General features: G+C 39.4%; 1 protein-coding gene across 9 annotated transcripts in view; it reads right to left on the reverse strand.

Annotated features, from left to right (window-relative positions):
- The window catches only part of LOC132202026 (uncharacterized), a 50,095-nt gene that overhangs the window by 16,193 nt on the left and 9,937 nt on the right, over nt 1–23,965 (reverse strand). For all 9 annotated transcript variants that reach the window (XM_059628659.1, XM_059628658.1, XM_059628651.1 and 6 more), the window contains exons 2-18: nt 19,608–19,819; nt 17,206–17,395; nt 16,076–16,148; nt 14,898–15,732; nt 14,317–14,695; nt 13,687–13,737; nt 13,540–13,601; nt 13,175–13,386; nt 7,714–7,768; nt 3,958–4,045; nt 3,493–3,579; nt 3,336–3,383; nt 3,048–3,222; nt 2,248–2,373; nt 987–1,185; nt 240–416; nt 86–178 (exon numbers count right to left, since the gene is read on the reverse strand). In XM_059628659.1, the coding sequence (XP_059484642.1) occupies nt 86–178; nt 240–416; nt 987–1,185; nt 2,248–2,373; nt 3,048–3,222; nt 3,336–3,383; nt 3,493–3,579; nt 3,958–4,045; nt 7,714–7,768; nt 13,175–13,386; nt 13,540–13,601; nt 13,687–13,737; nt 14,317–14,695; nt 14,898–15,732; nt 16,076–16,148; nt 17,206–17,395; nt 19,608–19,814 (3,057 nt within the window). In that variant the 5' untranslated portion in view covers nt 19,815–19,819. The remainder of the gene's footprint in view (nt 1–85; nt 179–239; nt 417–986; nt 1,186–2,247; nt 2,374–3,047; nt 3,223–3,335; nt 3,384–3,492; nt 3,580–3,957; nt 4,046–7,713; nt 7,769–13,174; nt 13,387–13,539; nt 13,602–13,686; nt 13,738–14,316; nt 14,696–14,897; nt 15,733–16,075; nt 16,149–17,205; nt 17,396–19,607; nt 19,820–23,965) is intronic.

Genomic DNA, 23,965 nt, shown 5'->3' on the forward strand with positions numbered 1-23,965 from the left:
CCCTTTTCAACTTGAAAAATAAAAAAGTAATTGATAAATAAATAAGGTCTAGTTTCAGAAATAAATAAGGTCAAATTATCCTTGCCTTGTTAACATAAACTTTTCCTAGGTTTTGACCAATTGCTTCTGTATCTTCCGTCACCAACTGATCGAGCATCTCTTCAGTGAGCATAACCAGCTGAAAAAATTACAACAAATATTTTCCATGTTCTTTCCTTTTGGCAATTTCTATTTTTTACCTCCTCACTGTTCTGGAAGAGGGTGAAATGATCTTGCGAGGACAGCAAATCTTTGCGGTCGGCGAGAGGCACGAGGAATCGGTCGACGCCGAAGCGCATCGACAGAGCAAAGTTCTGCAGTCGCTGCAGCAGCTGGTAAACGGCCCTTTTGCGCGCCTCGTCGGCGCTCAACACCGCCTGCGACCAGAGCACCAAGATCTTTTTTCATTTTTGTGGTGCGTGTTTTTGACACGGCGGTAGCAGAATGAGAAGCGACAGGCACATATATAAGCATGCGAGGCAGGTACACTCATCCGAGGTGTACTTTTTACGACTTTCATCATGCATAAGGGGACATTTACGACTAGTGCTTAAAAACGTAAAATGAAACACGCAATAAATTAGGCATAAATTAACATAAACATCTTTTATTGATGCAAATCATAATTGAAGAACAAAAATAGCATCACAAAACGACAACTTATAATTAATAGTACACATTAATTAATCAAATCATACACATTTATATATAATTATAAAGCATTTACAAATAAAAACATGAAACGCGTAATTTTTTTCGGAAAATATAATGTATATTTACAGGCGATTACTGGCACAATGGTAACAAGGGCACTTTGATTGTATTATCGAGCAAACTATCAGCTAAACGTTTAAATGCATTACTTAAGCTAAGAAAGCGCAATTTGCCAGGGGGCAAGTGTGTGTCGTATACACGGGGGGACATCAAACAATGACGCCGGAACCCACCTCGGTGGAGAAGGTGACCTGCGGCAGTTGCAGTCTTCGTCTCAGGTCGGAGGTGGTGGCACTGCAGTCGGTCACCGAGGCAGAGCGCCGAGTGGCCGGCGGTGGCATGGGGGCGGGTGCGGTCGTCGTCTGCTGCAGGACCACCCCGTTGGGGGTGGTACGACGGTACACCTCAAGGGTCAGGTTGTTGCCACTCAATCTAAAACAATTAAATTTTTGTGGATTGAATTAATTATTAATCTCTTATAAAGTTAAAAAGTCTGAACAGGAGTTCATTTTATACTCTGAATTAATTTTTAAACCTTTCATTTCATTAATTTATTTTGGCATTATAAAAATTTAAAATTCTTACATAACTCTTCTCAGTGCTAATTTAAATTACCCAATAATTTTAGCCAAATTACCCGGTTGATTTTGAGCATGAGTTTTGTTAAATTTTGGAAAAATGAAGAAAATATTTTAAAAATTTTCTTATCACAGGTTATTAGTATTTTATCAATAAAATAATTTTGAAGTTTCTTTTACTTAAAAACGTTTAAATACTAATTTGTATTCGAGGCCAGTGCAATCTAATTGTCCAAACACATAAGCAATTAGTTCAATTTGCTGACGCGTTCATTTCATTTAGTAAAATCGTGGTTTGCGTTGCGACGGAAATTGTTCCAAAATAATGCAATGTTTGTTTATTTGGATAGAAAACTCCCACGGGAGCGGCATTTTGCGTGAAACAATTTTGCTGTTATTCAAATTTATTCGGAAAAGCTTTTTCGCCCACGAAAAAAGTATATAGATACGCGTGTCCCTCAACAACCGTTCCGCCATGCGACCCTCACGGGAATGCGTTGCGGAGGCTGCACGCAGAGATTTATTCATCAGCATCAAAATTTCACCGCTCTGCGCCAAAAACGGTGGCTGCGCTTTAATCGCCCAGCCGAAATTTACGTTTTCCGTGGGCGAACCGATTGGCCCCGGGAGAATGAACGTGTTTCTCGATATTCATCTCGAGGGCTCGGAGCCAACGCAAATCACGGTCCAAATCACCCACTTGTTTGGCTTCGCTTGACGCCACCACTCAACTCGAGACGCGAAACAAGTTTTTAAACACCCCTTTCACTGCTTGTTATTTTTTTAAAGACGATTATCTCCGATTAGTTTTCCCCTTGAATATTAAATACCAGCACCCTCTGCCAAAAGGAAAAGTTTGCATTTACTTAGAAAGACTCGTTATTGGGAACATAATTTTTTGGTAAATTAATCTTACCTGATGAGATTCAAGATTGCGTCCTCGGGCATGGTGACCACGTTCTGATTTTCAACGAAAATTATGTAGTCTCCTGGTCTCATGCCAGCCTTGTCTGCGGGGAGCCCAGCTTCAACCCTTTCAACTCTGAATACACACAAGAAATTCAAATAATTAAATTCAACAAAATTTCAGCTGACTGTAATTTTAATGGAAGTGTGTATAAATAAATAAATATTACATTTATTTTAAATAATAATATTTTGTAATTCCGTGATTATGTAAATATAATGTACCAGAACAACAAAATTTGAAGTTATTCAAGCCATTTTCACATGACTTACTTGCTTACTTGAAGTATGTAGCCATAAGTAAATTTATTAAATCAGTAATTTAACATATTATTGATAAGGTTACCTATATCTCTAGTTTAAAAAGCATTGTAGTTATTAATCAAATGAATAATTCAAAATTTTACAAAAAAAAAATGATTAAAAATACATATTTTATAATAAGTTAATTATTTTGCTATTATATAAGTTGTTGTAAGGAAAATTATTATTGAGAATTCTGCTGAGTTTATAATACTTGTCAAGTAGAGTTTTGGATCTGATCTCCATTGCAATTTTTTTTCTTTTTCAAATTAACTATCACTGTATCGTCCAATTAGATCAAAAGTGTAAATAATTTAAAATAGTTTTCTTTCTCATGAAATAAAGATGGAATTAGAAGCTAAATCTAGTTAAACTGTTTTTGAATAGTTAAAACAATTTTCTCAACAAGGGATATGTCCAGATTTTCATTTTCCATAGATTTCTTACCTTGGTGGTTGTGTCCAGGCGACAGAGAAGCCGAAGCCGGAGCCAGACTTGCGCACCAGTTTCCTGGTGTGAGTGAAGGGCGTCCTGCCCGAGGCCGAGCTCGGCCTGTGTCCTTCCTCGGGAGGTGGTTCCAGCTCCAAGTGACATAAAAAGGTATTGTCCTCAGTTTGCGTGCCTGCGGGCAACAAAAATCTCGTTTAGCGCAAATGTGCGGCGCGGAATTAAAAAGTGAGCCCTCCGTGCTGACAGGAGGGCTCTCGCGGGAAAAGCAAAGCAAACGGCACTTACTTGGTGTTGAGAAGGCTTTTCTGCAGCCGGAGCGCCTCTTGTCGTGACCTAGAAACAAACACGCGGTCGGTCATTTGGACGTCTCACATTTTAAATGAAGTTTTTGCTTCGAGATATTAAATAATAGTCGCATTTCACTATTAAAGAATTAACTTACGTCTGGGTGTGACTCCATCATTCTCGCGCGCATCGTCGATGCTCGAGTCCGACGCGTGTTCCGCCATTTCGGTGATATTTTTTGCTCCTAGAATAATTAATTGAATAAAATATAAGTGGTTTGTATTAATACATCACGAAGTCTTTATATATTAAAAAAAATGTTTCTGACTGGGAATGAGTGATTTTTTTCAGTTGTATATTTGATTCCTAAAAATTTTTAGAAGTCTGTTTAAAAAAAAATTAAAATTCCTTTTAATCTCTGGGGATATGAGAAATATTTGGAATAAAATCTTATATTGAGACAAAATATAATTGGTTGATGCAAATTCTTATTTGTTCAGCGTTAACTATTATTCATAATTTTTTTTTATAATTTATTAATAAACTGAAATTAAGAATTCCACCAAAGATCTTTCCTTAATTTAATATTAAAAAAAAAAATCAGATATTTTTGTATCCTTACCTGGTAATTGGCCACTGGATTTGGAGACTGCTACGTTCTGGGAGCGACCTGTGCTCGGAGAAAGTACCAAGAAAGACCCTCGCACGTCCTGCAATCAATCAAATAGTCTGGGTCAGAGGCCACGTCTCCTAATCAATTATCTCCTCTAATTCAAAATGAAGCTACTCGTGTTTGAGTTACGTCGTGTTTTTCGCACAGGGCTTCCGCTCCAAGGGCAAAACAAACCCGCCGTCAAATCTGTCACCCGGGAAACGAATTAGATAAAATGCAGCAACACGCCGCGAGTGCAAACAACAGCAATTTGTTGCTCCAGCCGTTTTTCACCGAAAGTCACGCAAACCAATTTGGCCAAGTGAATTTTTCATTTCGGGAATTATTTATGGGCCCATTCAGATGAACCGACGAGGGGTGGCTAGGAATGCCGCCACTAACGCGCCATTAAAAAAGTGAAGCCCGGCTCGAGGTGAATATACATCGCGAGTATCGACCCCGAAGCCCTCCAAAACGTCACCCGTTGCTCCACTATTCCAAAATTCTCACAGGTCTAGATCGCTCTTTTCTGATGCAATCATTTTGTCTTGCTTAAAAGGGTGGAATGAGGTGTTGGCTCGAGAAAAACTAAAAAGTAGATATGTACAATGTTAATTTCGGACACCACTCGTTTTATAGATTGAAAACCTTCAAATGTATGTATAAAAAATTAAAAATCAACATATTTTTTCCATAAGAAATTAAAATATTGAAAAATGTTCATGAAAAAAAAACATAAATTGTTTTCCTTTTTATGTATGCAGGCAATTAAAAATGAATGAATATTCTGATAGGTTCTTAAATATGAAATAGACTCATAAATTTTACAAATGCGACAAACTCTTATTAGGGGCTTATATGAGTTTATTATTTATTAGAATAATTCTGTTCAACAGAAGCAAAAATCGGAGTGGAAATGAGTCCAAAAATTTTAAGATCCTTAACTTTGGTTCGCATTAATTTCCATAGTAATCAAAAATTTAAACAAACTCAAAGCCTTAAAGCCAATGCCTGGCCAATCGTTTCTTGAAATTGGAACGAGCAGAGCGCTGTGACATTTGCACACTTTTTAGTGTCGTTACAGCCCGGAATTTATGGTTATGGCCAGATTAAGACGACGACTCTGCGAGTTAATGCCCGCAGACGTTGCGAGCAAGAATTTACTCGGTTGTTTCATTTTGTATTCCCGGCCGTGCCGACTGGAAAGTTGTTTTTTCCAACTCATGAGAGGAGCGAGGAGCGAGCGCGACTTGTTGAAAAGTTAAATTGTCATCGCCGGCTTTGCACTCCGGAAATAATTTCGCACGAGTTACAATTCCGTCGCAAGAGTTGAAAGTTCTTTTCTTGTAGGCGCTGACAAGTGAGATTTCTTGAAAGTTTATTTCCACAGGACTGCCACAGGATAAAAAAAGATAATTAAAAGAAATATGAATTTTATGAATATTCCGAATTTCTATATGACATAATAAACATTATTGGTATTTAATTTTATTCAATCTAATTTTTTTTTGCTCTTTAAAACAATCATTTAAGTTGAATCAAATTTGTAAATCAGAAATCAAAATTACTTCTTTGATCACTTTTAATTTTAAAAATGCGAGAGAACTTTTTTTAACTTTTTGTAGAGCATAGATCGAATCTTGTTTGGCTCCTATCGTGGAATGGAATAGAGAAGAAAGCTTGGCTGGCAGAAATTGGAAACGCGTGTAAATTTCCCAGGACGCCAAACGCAGGAATGCTCCGGCGTTCTCATTTGGCGAACGCTCATTTATTTGCCTGCGCTCCCCAAGGACGCCACTTCCGGACGAAGCGCATTTATTTTTCATTTTATTGCACGTCGCCTGCCTGCCTTGTTTGGCCATTTTCTGAAGCAAACGCTCGGGAAAACACGCTCATTTCTCACTCACTAAGCAGTCCCAGAAGGCGCCACTTAAAACCGCATTTGCATTAAATCAATAGCAAGCTCGTGCAGTGGACGCCAAAATTTCCACTCGCTCTCGTTCTCAACCACCTTGCGATTTTCCCGCAGATAAAACGCAGATTTGATCCGGCAAAAAGGGAAAGTTTTGCTGTTAATTTTCCAGCAACACGAGAACCGGCAATCGAGTGGCCTGGCCTGCACGTGGCCGTATTTCCGGAGAGGAATAAAAAGTTGAAAGAAACTTGCCGGCCTCGTTCTTGTCCTCGCACGATTTTCGTGCACGTTCCTCAGGGAAGCACTACAAGTGTTAGAATAATTCACTCTTGATGATTGTGCTGTGCAAAAAGAAAGTGTCGGCACCGCGTTTGGTGAGAAACTTTGAGGGCATCAAAAAGCACTCTGCATTTGATTTGATTGAAACGAGCATTGATATGAATCTGTTCACCGATTTCATTCAGCTTTGTAAAATAAAAAAAAAATGCGATATAAATCCTTTTTATTTATTACTCATGCTTTCAAATACATGGAATTGATAAAATTTATGGAGTTATAAGTTCCAAAGTTTCTTCAGCGGAAGTCATTTTTGCACCGGTCTTATCAGGTAATGGCTTCTGTTCAGTAAACTTTGGAAGTTAAAAAGTTTTCAAAAAATAATTTATATCCAGCAGTGTTGAACAGAAAAGAATAATAAATTATTTCAGGACTAAAATATTATTTAAAAAATATTTTATAAAACAATAAGGATTAGTAAAAATTGAAATATCTATTATTCCTAATATAGGAAAATTTAAACTAAATTTAAATAACTATTTTGCATTTAAATCTTTTCTATGGTGCAGGTTTTATGCAAATTTCTCTATGGAATTGCGTGTGATTTGCTGGCGTGGCAGGCTTGTTTGGTCTCCCGGGGCTGGTGTGAGCTTCCTTTTTTTTAATTTGGCAAATGCACGTGCATCCATAAATAAAAAAGATAAGGAACGGCGAGCGGCTTATCGCACGCGCCACCACCTCCGTGCGGCAGAGGCATTGATCTGCGGCTCTGGCGAAAATAGATCGAGGAGGCGAAATGGCAGGTGGTCTCGGCGCTGTACTGAAAGTGTTGCGACCACGCCGGCTGAGTTGTAATTGACGTCGTCGCGGGTCAAAGAAAGGGCGACCTTTAGGCAAAGCTTTATAATGTCCTGCCATTATCGCTCGCATTGTGAGAGGAGTCGCGTCGGCCAGACGACTTTTCAAAAGATAAAATCAAAACTTTTCGCCTCGTCAGGAAGGCGGACGAGCGTTTTTCTTCCGAAGTTTATTACACTTGCTGGAGAACTTCAGTTCTCGGCGGCTATTATTGACTGACGGAGGGATATTCTTAGCCCGGCTGCTTTTTATGAAAAAGTTCTGGAAATAATCACTTGCGACAAGAATCGTCGTCTGTAAAGAAACTTTGCAGGAGTGTGATATGTTTCCTACATTTTTTTTTATTGAATAATTTTTTATTTAATTGAAAAAAAAGCTTTTTTATTTCAGAAATGAATTTATGCGATTGTGTTCATGTTTTCCCTTCATTTTTACTTGTAACGAACGGAAAATAAATAAATTGGATAAATTGGAAATATTAATTAAATATGACAATTTTATTTCGACTAAAATTTGATCCCCTCCGCGCCAGCTGGCCGTGCAGCAATTTAGGGCTTGATGAAATTTGCAGCGAGGGCCCACGAAATTTATGAGCACCTTCTCTGCTTTTATGGGCAGTCACGTTTCGGTCCTCTCTCCAGCGGCATAAATTAATTAAAAAGGGCAAATCAGCTTACCTGTTTAAATACATCGTCGACTCCAAAGGACATGCATCCTACACACTCGCTCTTTCTGCAACAGAACAAAAAAAACACGGATTAGTTGATGTAAATGAGTAACGAGGAAACAAACAAACGAGAAAAATTTATGCAAAGAGATAGGGGGAGAAAATCTGAGATAAAAGTGCGGCCCGGCAAAGTTGAGATTGGCGGAGTGGAGTTTGTTTGGCACGCGGCCAGCCAGCGAGAGCTGAAAAATGAAGCGATGATGCAGCATCGGTGGATTTCACCTGGGAGGAATTGAGATTGACTAGCGGCGGCCGGGACCGATTTATTTATTACTCCGTCATCCACGTGCTGATTTATTTAGCGGCGGAAGCGATCTCAGATATTTATCGCGGCAGCCAATCAATATTGCACCAACGCGATTTATTAACCCTTTGAGCTCCTCGGGGGTGGATCTGCGTGGCGCCGTGAGGCTCGAAAAGTGGGGCACGGCAAATTTAATACGCAGGAGAGCAGAAAATATTTCAAAGGAAGTTTTTAGCCATTGTAACCGTCTTAATAAAATAATTTTTGTATAAAAATGGGACTTACATCATATTTTTTAGGCAATTTTGTTATAAATGATAGTTTATTAGGTTTAATATGTTAATATTTAATGAAAATAAAAGTTATTATACCAAAGAGTTAATCAAGTTAAATATTAAATTATACAGTTTACGGCGAAAATTATACAACATAAAACAAGAAATCTCAAAATTGATTTGAATGAAAAAAGTACTTTAGAACTTTTTGATAATGTAGTATTTATGGATTTAATTAAATTTTTTGGTTCATGGAGCAAAGAATTACATTTTTGAACAATTAATGAAAAATCATATTAACTCCAATATAAAATTAATTAACGTAACTTTTACACGTCACTCGTTTTATAAAAACACTTTTTTGGCTCAATTAGTCACAAAAGCAGCGTGCGTAGGCAGTCGCTCAATCTCATTGAGTGAATAATTAACCGGCAACACGAGTGATAAACATTTATTCCAGGGCCTAATCTCGGCGTGTCGATGAATTATAAATGGTGCTCAGCGTTGGCCCGACCGACAGGGGGTGGCTTTGCACCATGAATAATGTCGGCCTGGCGTAAACAACGCACTACTTGCGCTCGTCGTCTGCACAAGGTTGGCACACGATTAATATTTGAGTCTGCTGCTTTCGGGAAGACATCAAAACGGCGAGGAGGATGCACAAAAGCGGCACGCGAATTATTTATGCAGCGAAAGCAACGTGCTGAAAAATCATTGCCAAGAGTGCTTTTCAAGCTTGTACTTTGAGCCGATTCCATTCCAGCGGCTTTTGACGAAGATTCTTCTGGAAAAAGTTTCAGCGGCGAACAAAAGGAGATAAACATTGAGAGTAAATCGTCATCGCGCGCGTACATAGCAGGGCGGCGCCACACTTCGCTCTTTCCTCTAAGAACATTCCCCCATCTTTCCCGTTCTTTTCCTTCTCGTGCTTTATTAATTGATGCACTTTGCTTGCCTGCTTTTATCGTCTGGGGCAAACAGAATGCTTAATGAATGGCAGTGTAGTGAGCAAACAAAACCACTCGGTCACAAAAGGCGTTGCAGGTGTGTTTGATTTTGAGAGTCGAGAGCTGAATTGACACACCGACCGTTTGATGGCGCCGTTCCGGAAAATTGACCTCCCTATTCTATTGAGCACAGAACGAACGCCTCGATCGCGCGCAAGGGCTCGCTCGTTTCGTGCCGATGGCCCCTCGATTGCGGATCGCATTGTTTGGAATAGAGCTATAGAGCAACGGGTTCGACGAAACGATAAATATTTACCGAAACCCTCTCAAGTTGATCGAAACTGACGGACCTTCGGTAGGAACGAAAAAAAATCGTTGCCAAATTCGATTTTTTTACACAATTTAAATTTAAAGTAATACATCTACTTTAATTTTTAGAATAAAAACTAATTATTCATAACAAATTCAAATTTTATATCTACAGAAATTTAGATTATGTAACATAATTTTTATTAAAATATATCCAAAATATTTTTATTAATATCAATGTAACTAAAGAAGGTCAACTTGATTGATCGCAATGTTATAGATTTACTATGAAATTGTAAAACTAAGAAAAAAATCAATACTTTATATAATTATAAGCTAATTATATAAATTAATTAAATAAAATTAACAGAAAATAAGCCAATTATTTTTTTACTTTTTAGTGCCAATGATTTGATTCCAGTGGAAAAAGGCGGAGTATTAAAATTCACGTAATCCAACCACCGGCAATTACACAATCATAAATTGCACAGATACGGGTCGGCAAATGATTCTTTCAGGCAAATTTGGCACGCGCATCGTCATCAAATCTCGACTCTCATCAAGCCAACAGCTTCTGGCACCGGCTGCCCATCTGCAAGTGCCAATTTCCGGGTGCCAAATTTCTGCGAACACAGCTGAGAGATTTTCTCTCGGCGGCGAAGACGACGAGCGAAAGCAAACAGGGAGCTGCTCTCGACGCGACCGCAATTACCACCGTAGCCCCTGCGAGCTGGGCAAATATGCAACCGGCGGCGCCCGGCTGCACAAAGCGCTGCCCAACTACAAAAGCCGGCAGGGGCCAAGCTGGATTAAAAATGGGTGGAAAAGAAAAAGAAGAAGCTCCGGCCAGCTTGATTTTCGCGAGCACTCGTGTGCGATCTGAATACAAGAGAGTTCCATTTTATTGCGGCCACGGAGAGCGGGCGAGGATCGATACTGCGAGGTCACGCGGCGTTTCTCACCAGAAGGCACACGACGTACGTACAAGTGAAAAGCACGCTGACGAGAGACGTGAAAGAGGCACACACTTGCCAAATTTGTCGATTGAAAAGCGGCCGCCGGCGAAATGGTCGCTCGCTTGCTCATTTATTTTTTTTCTTCGCTCGCATGCGTTAATTAGAGGCGACGCTTGATTACCGGCGCTGGCTAAATATTTACGGAGGTGAAAAGCGTGAAGAAGAATGAGATTGGGATTAATTACCTGGTGCCTGGCTACGAGGGCGGCCTGATTCTATTACGCGTCACGACCAATTTGCTTGCACAAGGGGTTAATCAAACTTTGCACAAAAAGAGAGTGAATGAATTTTTTTTTTTGCTGTTGTGTAGCGAAGTATGAATTCCAAAAGAAGCCGTACCAAGTGTGATTGCAAAATTAAATTTACATCGTCGGGTCAAAGATTCGCTTAATTGAATAACAAAGGAGGGAACAAATCTGCAGCTCTTGCTCGATTTCACCGATTTGAATCTTGAAAGAAAGTAACGACTTCAAAGAGCCACTTGCAAAAGATTTTCCGTTGCAACAAGGCAGTCATAAACAAGGCTAATTGAACGTCAAAGGGCGGCCGCCGTGTATGAAATCCCCGAGTGCATCTTTCAGCACTGCTCGAAATTAATCGCCGACGATTCGAAAGATTCCCTTTGCACCCCTAGCAGTGGCGGGCGAGCAAGCGAGGGTGAGTCGTAGATGCACCTGCTCGCGAGATTTACGCGTCTGCGATACTCACATGCATGCATCCAGGCACGGGACGCGGCGGCCGACTACGCCAGACGCATGTGAAGCACCCTGAAGCGCCCCTCGCGGGCCCTAAAACGCCTCCCTGGGGGCTCCGGGGGCGGAAGAATGGCACTCACTGTCACCGGGGCGAATTTTGGCGCGACCGCGTACGCGCGACTGCTGTGGCTGCAGCAGCCCCGGCCAAAAGTTGCAACTCTACGCCAGTATGGGCCGCCGCCGATAAAAACAAGCAGGGGTGCGCGCAAGGGTTGGTAGGCCGGTCACGTGACCCCTTATTGATCCGTGGCGTCACTCACACAGAAAGAGCGAGAGAAGCGAGTAGAGGCGCCGGCACCGCCACCAGCAGCAGCACCGGAGCAGCCGAGGAATGCTGGCTGATTGTATGTGACAGAGACTACTACGCGCCCTCAAAACCTACCCCCGTCGTAGCTTGCCTCGCAGCATGCAAAGCGCCTGGCCGGACCGTCGCCAAATTATGTAGCCCACCCGATAAGCGCGTGCGATTGAATCGGTAGTTGAAAGCTACATCTCTTTTTGCCCTCGTTTCGAGTGGTAACCGGGGAAACTTCATCGTTTTCTCTTTCGCACCCCCCTTAGGCAATACGATTGAAAATGAATGGTCTTTTGATCGTGGCTGTGAAATAGTTCACTTTGAACCCCAATCTGACCGATAAAAATGCAAGTTCGTTGATTGTAACAACTGTAAAAGAATATTATTATTGGCAAAACCAAACTAAAAAATTAATTATTTTATCAAGTAAAAACTGGTAATTCTAGAAATTGAACATTAACTGCTAAAGTTAGTTAATTTTAGGGTTTACATTTAAAATTAAGCATTTACACGCGTCTGTTAAATTATGGCTAGAAAACAAACACTTTAATTTTTTAAATAAATATAATTTTTAGAAAATGTGGCTTACAAATTTTGAATTTAAATTTTAAATGTCATAGTCTTTAATATGAGTTTAAAGCTGAAAATTATTTAGTGTCAAAATCTTGAGTAATTTATATGAATTTATTAATAATGTAAATATTTATTTTCCACCATTTTCATTTTAGTGAATGTTCTAGGGTAAAATAGCCACAAATTTTCATTTATAAATGCAAAATGCAATTAGCCCCAATTACAAAGTTATAACGAAAGGCTTCATTTCTGGCTGTTGCGCATAATTAAGCCATCGTAGGCCCGTTTCGCTGTGGAATTGAATTTAAAGTCGAACCCAAGTTGCTGACGTGTTTGCAAAGTTGCTAGGGCCGGCTGGTCATCGGGCTAATTATTGTTGCGGGTGAGGAGAGGCCGCTTAACAGGGGCTTAATTACAGTCGAGGCGCCTTTGCAAAATGCCATTAAGGGATGCGGTTATGGCTCCGGGGGCGGCGAGCTCGAGATAGAAGAACGTCTGGCGTCGCGTGAATGTCACCCTAGGCGGCAAACACAACACACCGTAATATATCGCGAAGCCATGATTTTATCAAATTCGCATGAAGACTATTTTGGTCCGTGTAGGCTATCAAATCAAGGGAAATAATTTTGGGAATCGTGTCACCATCTTGTGTCAAAATTTGTACTGTTTTGCAAAACAGGCACCTATAAATTTGTCAGTTTGAAATTTAAAAAATATGAAAGAGAAAAGCTAGTTAAATTTTAGCATTACGGTGTTTTTTTTATATGGTTTGCTTATGTAAATATGTTTTTAGGATTCAAAACGCACCGCAAGATGCCAGTACTAAAATTAAGCTTCCATTCTCTTGCTCACAGGCGCTTTCTTAGTTTCCTCTCGGTAAGTCAAACAAAACCGCCGCCTAATTGAGGCGCATAATTACTCGCACCCTCCATCCATCCCTTTCTCTCGTCCGCAGCAAAGGAAGATGAGAAAAGCGAGAAAAGCAAAGCCAACTCACCGGTGTTTCTCTGCCCGCGGGCGCAACCACACTGAGACGAGCACCCTGCATTCGTTGGCCACTTTTTCCTCAGGGTCGAATTCGAGCGAGAACTTCTGGTCGAAGCGGTAAATGGGACAACCAGCAGGTCCTGAGGCAGGGCGACGCACGTTTGTCCTCTGCGTCTCACCAATTGGACCGCCATCACAACCTTTCTTGGGCAATACACAAATCTAAAACCATAAATAAAATTTGATTAAAAATTCTGATAAGGAAAATTGAAAAAATTTTACTATTTATTAATAAAGTCAAGTTTATATAAAATATTTATTTGAAATGTTTTTCCGTCTATTTATTTTCAATTTTCATGTCATGAAAATCCTTACCTTCACAAAAGCGCTGGCTGGCTTGCCAGGATCACGTTGGGGCAGATTAGTGGCACTTATCACTGCAATGGGCAAAATAAGACTTGTTAGAAGATGTCATCAAATAAATAGCACGCTCCCTGGCGTTTTCAATTATTTATTACTCACCATGAACAGTCAACAAGCCGGCATTTTTGTACAGCGACAGCTTCAGCTCGCCTGGGAAACATAAAAATAATTTATTTATTGAGCAGCAGGAGAAACGGCGGCGCGAAAATGGCCTCTACGTGACTTTATCCGGGAGGAACAGTAAATTTGATTTCAGCCTGGCCGCCCACAAGAACGCTAAATCCATTGTGTGTCCTCACAGAGAACTAGCGAGAGCGAGCGTTTTCCATTTTACTTGGTGGTGCAACGCCAGCAGAATAAATTTACAGCTGACCGAGATGGATTTGCGAACGCCACAGTTCGTTTCTAATTTCACTTTCGCTCAATTCAAACGGGTGACATTGATTTCTTAGTGGCTTAAGTGCAAGTCATGACATTCAACAATCGCCTTGAAAATAGTTCTGATTCAGCGAGATGAGGTAGTTGAACTAATGAGGTAATGTTCTTTTTGCATCTCACCAGAAGTTTTATCATTATTTATCCCAAAGAAAATATTTATTTACTAACAATCTTCATTGTTATTAATCTTGAAATTTAAAATTAATCAAAACCCATAATGTGAGAAAAAAATTAGCTACCACTTCTAGTTACAGAACAATAATTTCACTAAAGAAAAAAAAACAAAAATACCTTTAGTCTTGGGCCTTTTCCTCTTCTTTCGGCAAGGGGTCAGGTTGAGCGCTGATCTTTGTCTGCTGGACGGAGAGACGTACGCAAGACACCGTCTCGAACGGGACTGCCTGTCTACAAGGGCAACAGGACTGTCCTTTGATTCCTGGCCTTCAAAACTGGCCACGGGCGTCTGATAAACCTCGTCTTCCTCCTTTATGTGTTCCCTGAGGACAGAATCTACCAAGGCGATGATGTCCACCCCTGAAGTGGTGGCGTTTCGGCTGGTCAGACTAGTCAGGTCAACGATCCTGGCCTGCTGGATAGTTGCTTCGCAGGTTGCACTGAGAGGAGTGAACGGTTCCATACTGGCCAAAGCGGCAATTGATTTCGTCTCCATCTGCAAAAAAAGAGTTTTTAAAATAAAATTAGAAATCTATTTAAAATAAAGCAAGAATCCCTGTATCCAAAAATAAAACAAATGAATTGAAGTTCATTTATTATTTATTAATTTAATTTAATATATTTAAAAAAATGGGTAAATAAAGTTTGTTGACTTTATTATTATTATTATTTTTTTAGTTTTTGTTCGATTTTCTCACCCTTATTTCAAATGGTGGCGTGTCTTGGTCAGCAGCCAGGGCTTTGTCCTGCTGTCTCAAGAGGGTGTGCAGTCTGTGTGAGTCCCACGTCTCGTTGAGGGCGGACACTTCGCTGTAGGCGACGCTGTTTCGCCAGCAGTTGAGCTCAGGGGTGAGTCTCGGGGTGGGCAGGGTGAGGGCAATCGACGCTTCCGTGGCCTTCAAGGTGGTGTCTGGTTCAGTGTTGATGGACGAAGACCTGGCCGAGATGGTCGAGTTGTCCGAATAGCGTCGCTGTCTCTGACTGGTGGCGACGGGCGTCTGCCCTTCCGAGTGACGCCGGGCCCTTTTTCTGCTCCCGCCACTGCAGCTGCTGGTCGAGGGACTCGGGTCATTGGTGATGGTGGTTTCGAGGGGCGAGGAAAGGTTGATGTCTTTCAGGGTGGCCATGAATTGCGACACCAGGGTGTTTTCGTTGGTGTCCACCTTTGCTGGGGGCGGCTTTGCAGGCAGGGGTGGGGGAGATTCGTCATGACTAATAATTCGCAGACGCGAAATTTGTCTGCTGATCGGCGAAACGGTTGAAATAGAGGATGGTTGAAGGTTGAAATAAAGGGGGTTGTCCACCTGGGTGGTGACGGTGGTGGCAGCGGGGGCGAGCGATTCTTCGAGACGTTTTCGTAACGCGAGAAGACTGTCCCCTAGGTCAGGACTGTAGTCAATGCAGAGGTCGGAGGGTTTCAGGGGCGACAGATTAAATTGGGGTTCAGCAGCCTTCTTTCGCTTCGGGGTTCGTTTGGGCAGCCGCCGTTTAGGGGTTGAGTGGCACGACGTGCACTTCGGCCTCATTGGATCACTACAGAAATGAAACATTTTTTCAAAAATACATTCTGACAATAATTGTGAATTACGTGATTCTGCTAAATTTACATTTTAAAGAATATAAATAGTTATTTAAAATTTTTTCCAAAATGAAGTTAACTTTGAGAGGTTGAAATTGAAATTCATTATTTAGATTTTAAAATCTACTAAAAATAAAAAATAAAATGTGCTTCAGCTGCAATAATTTTTTTGAAAAAAGCAGACTAGAAAACTGGATTTTTTAAAATGTTATTTGAAGTAAAATACAGCCTGAAATGGTTAAAAGGGAGACTTTTAACCACTTTTCCGATAATTAAAATCCACTTCTGATGACATACCCATCGTTTTCTGCATTTGCGGCTGTCTTCCCTTTAGTCATGGTCCGCCGAGATCGACTTCTCGCCGGGGTAGCTGAAAAAAGGCACTCTCTTTATACAAACGCCGCTATCACTGCAAAGTTTTAATTAAACTTTTTTGCTAGCCGCTGACACACTTTTTGAGTTACAAAAGCGCATGAACGTTAAGAGAAAAATACACCATCATATTTTTGCGCTGCATTCATTATACTGCCATACTCGGCTTTTTATGCACTTTGTACACATCATAACCGCCAGAGCAAGCGGAGGAAAATTTACATTGTAGTGCCAGCTGGAAAAAAACGAAACAGGAATTGCTCCTCGAATATTGATGACACGAACAATGCTCTGTTTTCGCCGCGAGTCATTAATTAGCTGGGTTATTCATTATTTGGTTCGTGGCCAATGGAGGAGGTAGCAAAAAAAATTAATTTTAACACTCCAGGTGCTTCCAAAAAACAATTATTCACATCTGAATATTTATTGTAGTATGGTGTAATTTTCAGATTTTGAGAGAAGCGATCAACATTTTTTTTTTTAAGGATTTGAAAATCGCAGATGAAAATGGCTAAATAAGTCATCATTATTTAAAGGCATTTGTTTTAATGTTGGAGTATTTTATGGAAATAGTTTTACATAAATATGTTAAAATGAAATAGGAGAAAAATCCTAAATGATGATTAAAAATTGTAAAAGATTTCAAAATTGTTGAAAAAAAGGCTAAAAAAAATTGAACAAATCTTAATTTTTAAGAAAAACTTAATTTTCCATCATGTAAGTGAATTTCGTTGATTTTGAGAATTAAATTTTAACGAATTTATCATTATTTTTTTTACTTTTTAAAGCAAATAGGAAAAATAAACTTATTTCCATTCCTGATTAGTACGTTTCCGCAAATAAAATAGGAAAGAGAGTGTGTGTCGCAGTTAGACGGCGAAAAAAGGAAAATCGATTCTAGATGTTGTCAGCGAAAAATGACCGCCATAAATCCTTGGCCAGAAAAATAATTCCGTCTTTCATCACGTGCCTCTCTTTACAGTCCATCAGCGTGCACACACAAGAGAAATAAATGCGATAACGCCCTCGGGGGGAGCGAAAATACATACACATACCTTTTCTCTCGGTGGTGGGCGCCCTCGGCGACGTGACCGGCGATTGGTTGGTGACGTCGCCCAAAGGTCCGCGCTGCTCCATTTCCAGTTGGTTGGCCAGCGGTCCGAAAGCCCTCAGCTTTTGCAAAAGTCCACCGGTCGCCTGCTTGTTGTCGTCCACGCGCTCCGCCGACGAGTTTTCCTTGCCGTCCTGCATCAACAATGAGAATGGGGTGGTGAGCAGAAAAGTAAGTGAAAAGCAAAAAGGAAAACGAGAGGCGGTTGGAGGACCGAAATCAGGGTTCACCTGCTCCAATCTCGCGCAACGGCCGACAAATCAAAATCACCTGCGATTCATTTCTCAGGTGAATAAATTTGGGTAATTAGTCCAACTGACTTTTAATTTTTTATTGCCTTTGATGGGTTTGAGATGGCAGGTGAGATTCTGAACAATCTTTACAATCGAATGGTGTTAGGTTGAAATTTTTAACATGAAATATATCATATGAGCTGATGGGTGGTGGTTTCTTTCACTTTTCAGCAGGTGAAAGAATATGAGTATCTGGGTCGTGTCTCAAGCAATCAATGCAGGTGTTTTGCAGACGTAATCGTAACGTCTTTTTTATCCTGATTCTTCTAGGAAATTTTGGATGTTGCTCCACCAAATTGAAAGGAAATTTTTAAATAGAAAATATAAAGTCAATGAATTACTTATATTAAGTATGAACATTATTTTTGTAATAAAGTTGACCACTTAAATAATACTTTGCAGAATTAAAAAGGGATGATTTATGATTATTTATAACAACACTGCGCCTGAAGGCTGTTTGCATTGAATTTATATAATATAAAATTATTGTGCGATATCACATTTCCTGTAACACTGAAAGATCTTACCAAAATGCAAAAAATTTATCACATTTTCGTCCAATGAAGCATTGCATTGTTATAAATTATATAATAATTGCAATAATTTTTTAATTCAATAAATACAACAGTAGTTAAATAAGCAATAAATTTTAAGTTTTAATATTAACCACTGAAAAATTACAGAATTTTAAATACATGTTAGTTTTGAAGAAATAAAAAAATGTTATAAACTACTCGCATAGTATGGTTTTATTTAAAATAATTTGAATCATATTATGTGGCTGATGGAAAATAATTTTTTAATAGAATTGCTAAATTTTTACTAACATAATGACACCAACTTCCGCTAGTATTATATTATTTCTTAAATATTTTTATTTCTTAAAAATTCCAATTCGCTAACTTTGCAAGAAAATTAGAATCGGACAGGTGAAGTTGTCACAACAATCCCGCTGAACATCAATGCAGGTGAAAAACCTCAACATCTTCCGAGCCATAATTACCAGAGACAGAAATTAATTCGCTTATCAGATCGGTCGCAAACGGCCAAGCGTCTCTGCTTTTCTTCTCACCCGTACGGACCGATTACCAGTGAAAAGAAGGGCAGGTGAAGTAGAGAAATAGGAGAAAAGGAGTGCGTTTTATTATTGCGGTCGGTACTCGGCAAAGGAATGGCCCGTGCGTGGATGCGCTCAAAAAATTTCCATCAGCGCACGAGTGGATGGGCGAGAGCGCCGTTAAATCTGGCATTTATTGCGCGATTAATTCTGCGGCGATGGGAAATTAATTACAAAAACGAGGACGCGACCCTCTCTTGGAGGAGATGCAGCGCGCAGGAGAAATGTCAGGGCGATGACAATGGAAAAGGGGAGCACTGACAAGAAATGGGCCACGGGACAGTCAAAAGAAAAATAGCGACGACCCCATCAGACCGTTACCGTTTTTTGCTCTCTTTCTCACCAAACAAATTCATTGCCTTTTAATATGTGAGGCAGCCAACACCGGCTGCAAACAGATAACAATGCGTTTCAAGATGATTCGTATTCCTTTTTCCGAGACTTGTTTCCCATAATGCATCTCTCTTCTCTCTCCTTTTGCTTTTCTGCATTGTGTTTCGCGCGCGACAAACTTTTGAAATGTGATATTCCAGTTTTCGCAACTGACATTTCCCGACCGTCGACTCGGTCTTTTTCAACCCGCACACACAACACAGTTCAGACTGCGCCGAGGAGACCCTTTTTTCCGCGGAATGAAAAAAGACAACGCACTTTTGTCACCCACGGCAAATAAATAATTCCTTTTGTCGCAGCGTCTTTTCCAAGAGATGGCTACCTTTTTTTGAGCCGCCACCCGAAAAGTTCTCTTCAAAAGTTGGGAACGGAAACTATGCTGGTAAAATGATAATATTTATCCAGCCCCAAGGAAATCCCCATAAAAAATGTACGCAACATGCAACGCAGCGGAGTGAAGCAGGTTGCATAACCTTCCCTTTCTTCCTCGGTATTATTTATTATTTGAAGAATCAATTTGATTTCTTTTTTAATTTTATTTACCTTGTAGATGGTTCTGACGATGGCTCTTTTGACTTGCATTTCGCAGGCAGGCAGCACGTGGAACCTTTCGGAAGCTCGTCGGAGGCTGCGTTTTGGTCGAGAAGTCGGCGTTTCTGTGATCTCTGGGGGTGCGACGGCTTCTGGCGGCCCTGACGAAGGTGGGGGGACCGCCGCGTGCTCGCCAACTCCGACAGCCCACTTGAGCATTGCACCTGGAACAATAAAAAAAAAATCATCAGAAATTGCAATCTCTATGCCAAATTTTTTAAATACTATTATAAAAAATATTTTTTATAGAACGATTAACAACGCTTCCCCAAGTTGAAATTTCACTCTTCATCATTGATGAACAACATAAAAGTTTAATTGAATTATGAAATTTAAATTCAACTTATTAAATGCACCGTAAGATTTCAGAAGAAAATTTAAAACTTATAATAATGAATAAGGTCCATTTTTTTTCAAAACTATTTTGCGAATTAAAAATCCAAAACCTCAGCTAACAGCTGAGATTCAGAAATAATGTTCAATTAAATTTCTTTTTCTAAATTATAAAACAGAAACTAAAATTAACCCAAAAGGAATTTGAAACGTGATATTTTAATAATTATTTGAACTAACAATTCACAATTAATGCAAAAGTTTTAAATGTTCTTCTGGAAAACAAACGTTTCATCTATTATTTTTTAATTTTCAATTTCACTTTTATCTTCAATGATCAAGGTATCATTTAAACAACTGTGCCTTGTTTATATTTTTACTACTACAACTTAAATTTATGTGCCTATTTTTAATGTTTAGATGCAGTTAATATGGAAGACGTCAAAATGAATAATTAAAAAATAAGAAAAATATCTAACTATAGTAAAAAAACGTTTATAAAAAAACAATTAAAAATTATTAATTAATCTTTGATGCTTTAAAATTTTTTTAATTTTATATTGAAAAATAGCACTTGTAAAACACTGTATTTATTGTTTATTTTGTATTATTTAACTTGCGGACTTTGCTGTTGAAAGTGTGGTCATTTTTTTTTATCAGAGAAACAAATCTCAAATGACCTGAAGAGCGGGCACACGGAAATTACTATGTGGCGTGCTCGCTCGAATGGACAGCAGCCTCTTAAAACACACACTATACTCATGAGAAACTCATTATCAGGAAGTTCGTGTTGTTCTTTTTTCTACAACTTGGCCGCACCTGAGCCTCGCCGACCAGCCACAAACGGAATAAAACTGACCTAATGCAAGCCTCAACTAAAGAGCATTCTGTAAAATACGGCCTGCTTTTATCTCTTTGTACTAAAAAAGTGGTCCGCCGCGACGCGCCGTGAATTCGCAAAGAGCCCTTTTGCGCTAAAAAACCGCTCAATAGTAATTTGTCCTCGGCGGCGGCTCTTTTGTGTAATTAGAACGGCAAAGTAAAATATAAAAAATTCTCTCCCACGGAGACACACAAAGTGGTTTCGACCGAGATTGAAATCGATCCGCGCCAATCGGAAGTGCATCCCGACTTGTTGCACACAACGACAAATCAACGAACGTCAGAAAGAAAGAAAGAGATAAAATATGAGACGCAATCACAATATTGAATGCATACACAAATCCAGCCTCTCAACCCTTTCACGTGTCACAAAGAAAACAACCGATAAATAATACTCTACATTGGTTATGATGAAGTCCGTGCGCGATAATCATGAGATGAATCTTGTTTTGTGATAAATAATCGTTACATGACGAGCTGAATGAGTGACAACTGCACTCTCTCGATCTATCTCAAGAATATCCATGTCACTATTTAGCCGAATCACGTCAGACGAGCATCTTGTCCGGTTTGGAAACAGGTGCTCGGGGGGCAGCAACGCAAACCGCATTGCATGCGAGTAGAGGCATCTCCTGCTCTCTCGCAGACAATGCCCATTCAACCGTTTATAATCACCGCATTTTTTTCAGGATAATTATTACTGCTCCGGAAGAAAGGAAAAGTTTGTTCATTACTCAAATTCGAGAGACGGGCTGACCGAAAAAATTGACAGTTTTCCTTCAGCGTTTGACGACTCGGCCCCCTTGCATTGTTCGCGGCCTGTCACTCAATTTTTCCGCCGCGCAACAATGGGCGCCGTCTTGTTTCGCCTTTTTATCACTTTCCCATGAAGCTTCGATTTTGTACCGAGTCTTTTTTTAATTAGCAAGTCAATACGTACGAGCATTCCGTTATGGTTTGCAACACAAACAATGAATTAAGCATCGCACCATCTGCGCCTATAAAAAATTTCTCGGCCCAGCGGTTGCGCTTAAACAAACGGACAATCTCTGAACTGCATTTGAAATGAGTTTTATCTGTTGATCGCAGAAATTCAGTAATTGCCAATTTAAATTATTTGTAATTGCAATAACATGCCAGTGCATTAATTCGAGCTTGAAATGTTTTTGAATATTCATCATACATATTTTTAAGGGGGAAATTTTAATTTAAAACAGCAACGATATTATGACTGCAAATTTATTATAAATCCAAATTTATTGTCAGCTAGGGCTTTGAAACTTTGAAAGATTTTTTACAAGAAATGGTTGTCAGTTGACTTTAATTTTTCTTCTTAAAAAAAAGGCAAATTTATAGACAGGATATTTACTGTAAAATATAATATTTTAAATATTTTTTACTCTATATAACGTTAGAAATAATACAAGTCTTAATGACGCTCAATGACGCTTAGGAATAGTCAACAGTTTACACTTCGTTAAAAATTATTGATATTATTTCAATTAAAGTAACCCCATTTGTACAAAATTTTATAATTTTGTTCCAAAAATATTCAGACGGTGACGTAGAAAAATTAACAAAATGATGCAAAATTCTTAAAAGAATTTACAGTTAAAACTCGTAATTTACAAATAAATAAATTTTTTAATTCAAAAGGAAAATATTTAAAAAGTAATATAATTAAATTAATGTTCAATAAAATTCCCATAATTGCAATATTCGTCTCTAAAAATATAAGTATGTGGAAAAAGGTGGGGCTCATTGTGTTTGCCTCCTCTTTGATATGTGAGCAGTTTGTTTAATAGCAAATCTGCGCCTCTCGAAGAAAATAATAGAAGCCAGGTGCAAAAGCCTCTCTTCTCGCCTTACCCCTTTCCAACCCCTTCGCTGGCGTTAAGAAAGGACACATCAACGCAACCTGTCACTCATCAAACTGACTCAACAATGCCTTTCTGTTTTTCCGCATTACACGGCAGTTGCTGTTGTTCGCCGTAGTTGTGCTGAAATTTTTTACCACTTTCCCATGCTGCATTTACGGCGAGGGTCGATTTTTAATTAGCAAGTCAATACATCACCCTTTCGCTCTCCTTGCGGTTCGCAACGTCTGCGTGTTCTCTCGGCACAAACAAAAGCTGCTCGTTTTCATTAATTTGACGCGAAACGCGGCGTGAAATGTATGCAAGAAGAAAAAACGATCTCGCACGCCGTGCGGGCAAAACGTTAAAATTCAAAAAAGTTTCTCTCCAAAATGTATATTGCACCTGGTATGCTAATCAGGACTGCAGGTGGCAGGGGGTGGAAATGCAGCCAAGCACCGCCGGCGGATTAGCCGCCGAGGCATTTACATAAATTGCTCTAGTGCCGCGTCTCGCTATTCTGATTGTTATTACATGTTGCTCCATATACGCCTGTCTGCTCGCGGCACTTGGACATGAAAATTGACTTCGGGGCCCGCTGCTGGGCGCCCAATTGAGTCGCGGTTGAGTAACGATTTGCACTGTTGTGCTCATTCATCGTGAGAAGAGGCAGGGAAGTGACGGCTGAGGGAAAGCACAGGTGCTACCAGCGCATTGGTTTTTATTTAAATAAATATAATTTTGTAAATAAAAAATTACTTATGTTTGGCTTGATACAATAAAATAATAAATCACTACTACAATTAATCTGTATAAAACATGTTCTTAAGTTTGAGTTTATAAAATATTTTAAAAATAAAATAGAAAAAGTTTGATAAAAAAAAACTAAAAATACAATAATAACATTATTTACATATTTAAAAATAACAGATATTATAAATACTATTTCAAATTTTGTACATGAAATGGTTCCAATTTGAAATTGAGAATAAATATTATAAATTCTTTTACCGTTGCTTTTACTGTTCTAATTCTACAAAATTTTGAAGCTTTCGTCTCATTAACTCCAGAGCACCAACAATTTTGAGCACTAATTTTCCAACCTTATCTCAACACGCTCATCCTTCTTCTACCATTAAAAATTTAAACTAAAAAAAAAGTACTAAAAAAGTTAATGAATTGCCTGCAACCATCAGTACCATCACACAATTACTGCACGCTTTAGGGAAACAATGAAAA

This window comes from Neocloeon triangulifer, unplaced genomic scaffold (genome assembly GCF_031216515.1).
Source record: "Neocloeon triangulifer isolate White Clay Creek 2 clone unplaced genomic scaffold, ASM3121651v1 ptg000014l, whole genome shotgun sequence".
Taxonomy (NCBI): Eukaryota; Metazoa; Arthropoda; class Insecta; order Ephemeroptera; family Baetidae; genus Neocloeon; species Neocloeon triangulifer.